Genomic DNA, 5374 nt, shown 5'->3' on the forward strand with positions numbered 1-5374 from the left:
GGAATGTTCATGTGCATTTGATACCTACTATGCTCTTGTACAGTTTGCTATGTACTCTGTTAATCAATCTAGAGTGTTCAAGTTCTCTATTCCCTGCTAATCATCTTTTTTTGTTCCATCCATTATTGAACATGAGACATTAAGTTATGCAAAACATATGACTAGATTATAAATTTTTGTTTAGAGAATCAGTTGTTCAGTGAATAAACATTTGGAAATAATTTCATCTCTTTGATGAATTAATTCTCTTATTAAAAAACAAAGTGTTGTAAGGAGAGGGGAGGTTGGGCATCAATTGTAGGGAGAGGGGGCCCCTTTGTTAGTGCCAGCCCCCCACCTATCTTACACCTGAAATAATCACACAGAAACTGTATTTATTAAAACACTACTGTCCCATTAGCTCTAGTTTTTTATTGGTAATTTTTACATCTTAATTTAACCCACTTTTATTAATATGTGTATCACCATGTGACTGTAGCTTTCTGGCAAGATTCTAACCAGCGTCCATTTCAGGCAGAAAATCCATGGCATCTCTCTTACTCTGCTCTCTTCCTCCCCGCATTCAGTTCTGTCTTTTCCGCCTACCTAAGTTCTGTCCTATCAGGCCCAAAGCAGTTTCTCTATTCAATAAGCAACACATAACAAAAGAACCTACTACATCAACTGTTTTTAGAATTCTTATTAAAAAATAGACTGTTTTATTTAATGTGGTTTTGTCTATATGGTCACTACCACTCTAGTATAATTATTTACATAGAATCATTTTATATCCCAACATGCTAAACATTTGTATATTTGCTCTATACCTTTGGGGTAGTAAAGCTGATTACTATTTTTTCCTTATTACCCCTGTAAAGGCTAGAATTCTGAGCTAGAGTTCAATTTAAGAAGTTATTTTGATCAACGTATTTGTTACTGCTACTATTAGTGAATATTAATGGACTAAGACTTCAGTAATCATGCTGTAATTCCTTTAAAATAAAATGAACCAGTGGATGGAAGACAAGAAGTTTAGAGGGGCTACACAGTGACATTCTTTAGAATAAATAAGACCGTGATAAATATTCATTGAGACTCCACCTACTCGTGATAGCAATTCATAACAATTGTGAAGAATAAAATAAAGGAGTAATTAGAGATGATTAGAATGCTCAAAATCATGCATTCACATGAAATGAAATATTTCTTTGGAAATCTTAAAATGGCAATTTTCTGAATTAATTTTAAGTTTGTATCACCTAAAATGATCTGCACCTATTCTACTGATTGCTCATACTGAGAGAAAATAATTATGATGATTCTGACATTGTTCAAAATAATTACTGCAGTTCAGCGAGTTCAAAATTAAGTTTCACTAATATGAGCATATTTGGAAATAATGTAAAGGTAATCATGGAGAAACATCTAAAATATTCAAGTTGTAGTCATGATAATTAATCTGAATATTTTAGCGCTTCTGTAAATAATTTGGTATTGTTATTTTGCTTGTATAATTCATCATCTTTCTTTGAAATAGAAACTTGCTTCATTTGTGATTTTCAGTAGTATACAACTCTAGAAGCAGATTAATATGGTCTTTCTCCAGTATAGATAGATAATTTTAACTATTTTAATTGATGGGCTAACTGTACAGGGCACAGGTTTATCTGATTTTTTAAAAAAGTTAAATTAATACTTCCAGAAGATTCAAATTAGCAAATGCAATTAAAATGTATGCTAAATGTTAGAGGTTGAGATGAAAATAAACGTTACCAAACATTTCATTGTTCAACCAAATCAAGGTGGAAGATATGTTTTGGGAACAAGTAAAATCTATGCTAAATCCCATCAGCTCAGCACAACTGAATCTTCAATGCATAATAAGGTAAAAAACCAAGCAATTCTCCACTCCTCCACTGTATTCTGCAAGATAGATCAGGATCACTCAACTGGTAAACAAAAGCAGCCTCAGTGTTGTTCCTAACTAAGATAACAGGCCTCTCTCTCTCTCTCTCTCTCAGAGACCTCTAGAGAGCGAGAGAAGAGAGAGAGGACAAGAGAAAGCTTACATCTCATCGCCCCCCCGCCCCCCCCTCTGCTCTGCCTATCTCTCTCTCTTTCTCTTTCTTGCCAGGGTTTCTCTGTGTAACAGATCTGGCTGTCCCTAAACTCACTTTGAAGATCAGACTGGTCTCCATAGAGACCTACCTCAGGAGTGCGGGGATTAAAGGTCATGCAGCCATGCCCAACTTTTTAGTTATCTTTTTTTTTCCTTTTTAGCTAGGCCCAACCTTTTTCTTTTTTTTTTTTCATGGTTTATTTTTTTATATTTAAAAATTTCTATCTCCTCCCCTCCTCCTCCCCCTTCCCTCCCCTCCTCCTCCCCCTTCCCTCCTTTCCTCCTCCCCCTTCCCTCCCCTCCTCCTCCCCCTTCCCTCCCTTCCTCCTCCCCCTTCCCTCCTCTCCTCCTTCCCCTTCCCTCCCCTCCCTTCCACCTATACCTCCCCTTTTTCTTGATTGAACCCAGGGCCTTGTGCTGGGTGTTTGATACTTGGTAGGAAAATGCTCTCCATCTGAGCTAAATCTCCACCCCCACCCTCTACTCCTCTCTCTTTCCTCCTTCCCCCTCCAGGCCCCTCCCTATCCTCCTTACTTACTATGGCCAGGCTACTCTTTTGGAGACAGAAACTCTCACTGGTTCGGAAGTCTCAAATAAGTTAGGCTTACTGTTAAAACAGACACAAGGATCTGTTTCCATCTTTCCATCTCCCCAAGCACACACCACCTTGACTGATTTCTTTCTTTTCTTGTTTTATTTTTTATTTTTTTAATGGTTGAGGAAGTTTTCATTGTAGAAATGAGGGGAAGTGCAGTCAAGGTGTCTGGAAGAGTCCAGCATAGGGAAAGAAAGTAGTTCACTGAACGTAGTCAGTAGACTGAACTGGGCCATGAAAAGAGAGTAAGGGTAGAAAGTGAGAGAAGAAGAGAGAAGAGAGAATGCCAAGACAGAGACGACTAAGAGTCAAGAGAATCAAGAGCCCAGGCCTGACTTTTAAGAATCAATAATTTTGCTATTTGTGTATATATGGTTTCAGGGCTGATCATATTGCATTGGATTCAGCATATTGAATTCATATGTCTGTGCATATACATATATACATATAGATAAATAACATAAGTAATCAAAGAAAAAGAAACTATCAACTTGAGAGTGGAGCACATGGGAGGGGTGGGAAGGAGGGCAAAAGGAGGGGGTGAGGGTGTAATTTTATTTCAACTCAAAACATTTAAAAAAGATAATATTAATAGATTTGTTAAAATTAAATACTGTTTGCTCCATTAGACATCTTTAAATGAAACTGACAGTGGCAAAAATTTCTTATTTTCTTCTGTTGCTGGGGCCGGTGGCTGCGGATATAACCGACGGCAACAGTGAACACCTTAAGCGGGAGCACTCGCTCATCAAGCCCTATCAAGGGGTCGGTTCCAGTTCCAAGCCGCTCTGGGACTTCCAAGGCAGCACCATGCTTACGAGCCAGTACGTGCGTCTGACCCCTGACGAGCGCAGCAAAGAGGGCTCGATTTGGAACCACCAGCCATGTTTCCTCAAGGACTGGGAAATGCATGTCCACTTCAAAGTCCATGGCACAGGGAAGAAGAATCTCCATGGAGATGGCATCGCCTTGTGGTACACCCGGGACCGCCTTGTACCAGGCCCTGTGTTTGGGAGCAGAGACAACTTCCCTGGGTTAGCCATCTTCCTGGACACGTATCCCAATGATGGAACCACTGAGCGCGTGTTCCCGTACATCTCTGTGATGGTGAACAATGGCTCTCTGTCACACGATCATAGCAAAGATGGACGCTGGACTGAGTTGGCAGGCTGCACAGCTGACTTCCGCAACCGGGACCATGACACCTTCCTGGCTGTCTGCTATTCCCGGTGTCGCCTCACGGTGATGACTGACTTGGAGGACAAGAATGAGTGGAAGAATTGCATCGATATTACGGGAGTGCGCCTGCCCACTGGTTACTACTTTGGAGCCTCTGCCGGTACTGGTGACCTGTCTGACAACCATGACATCATCTCCATCAAGCTGTTCCAGCTCATGGTAGAGCGCACACCTGAGGAGGAAAGTATCGACTGGACCAAGATTGAACCCGGGGTCAGCTTCCTCAAGTCCCCTAAAGACAACGTGGACGACCCCACTGGAAATTTCCGAAGTGGCCCCCTGACGGGGTGGAGAGTGTTCCTGCTGTTGCTGTGTGCCCTCCTGGGCATCATTGTCTGTGCTGTGGTGGGCGCCGTAGTCTTTCAGAAGCGCCAGGAACGGAACAAACGTTTCTACTGAGTGGCCAGTCTGACTGGAAGGGCCTGACCTTGGGCCAGGGCTCTTATGAACTTTTTTTCTACTGGGATTGTAAAAACAACCAAGCAACCAACCTTATTTCTTAACTGTTTCAAAGAAATAATTAAAGTATTTTCATACATTTTGCTTCTGGCCCAGCTGAAGACAGCTGGCAGGGCTCAGGGCTCAGCATCCCTACAGCTGGAGGGTCTTGTGCCATCCCAAGGCACGCTCTTGGGAGTGGGGAGTCTGTCCTGGGGCCCGGCGAGCCCTGTGGTGACTGTGAAACACAAGGTCCCATGTATTCGTGGTTGGCTCCTTAGGGGCCCAGGTGTGGTTTGTTCTGAGGCCTGTGGCAGCAAACAGGCTTTGGGATTCTGGGCCTTCTTGCGTCCCTATAACTTTTTACAAAGGCAAACCTCAGCCGAGGCTGGGGGACAGCTCGATAAGGCCCAGGGTGTGACCATTTCCTAAATAAAGTAGCCAATCTCAGCCTCAAAAAAATAAATTTAGAAAATTATTATGATTCAGAAATATAATAAGGGCGTGACCTAAAGGTGATGATATTTTTCAGTGAATAGACAGTGTCCATTGAGTAGATTTCTGACAACATTTAGATTAGAATTGGATCTATCTGAAAATGGTATAGAAAAGGAACATGGATACTTGAGTGAGTATGTGATAATGGCCTATCTAATGTAGTAGAGCTTTTAGATAAAAGGCCCTGGGACTGTAAAAACAAAGATGTTTAGGAGTTGTGGGGGTGTGAATAAGAATAGTCCCCATAGGCTAACAGATTTGAATGCTTGCTCACCAGTGAGTGGCTTTATTAAGAGGTGTGGCCTTATTGGCATAGATGTGTCTTTGTTAGAAGTGTGTCACTATGGGATGGACTTTGAGGTTTCAAAAGCTTAAGCCAGGTCCAGTGTCTCTCTTTCTTCTTGCTGCCTGAGGATCCGAATATAGAACTCACAGCTGCCCTTACAGCATCATGTCTGCCTGCATGCTGCCATGCTTCCCACTCTGAAAACAATGGACTGAATCTC

At 41.9% G+C, this 5374-nt stretch overlaps 1 protein-coding gene across 1 annotated transcript; it reads left to right on the forward strand.

The window, feature by feature from the left end:
* Positions 1-3332: 3332 nt before the first annotated feature.
* On the forward strand, positions 3333-4470 carry LOC119817085 (vesicular integral-membrane protein VIP36-like). The gene has a single exon (XM_038334284.2). The coding sequence runs from the start codon at positions 3333-3335 to the stop codon at positions 4329-4331; it is 999 nt and encodes a 332-aa protein (XP_038190212.1). The 3' UTR covers positions 4332-4470.
* Positions 4471-5374: the final 904 nt, after the last annotated feature.

Source organism: Arvicola amphibius, chromosome 6 (genome assembly GCF_903992535.2).
Source record: "Arvicola amphibius chromosome 6, mArvAmp1.2, whole genome shotgun sequence".
NCBI classification, from domain to species: Eukaryota; Metazoa; Chordata; class Mammalia; order Rodentia; family Cricetidae; genus Arvicola; species Arvicola amphibius.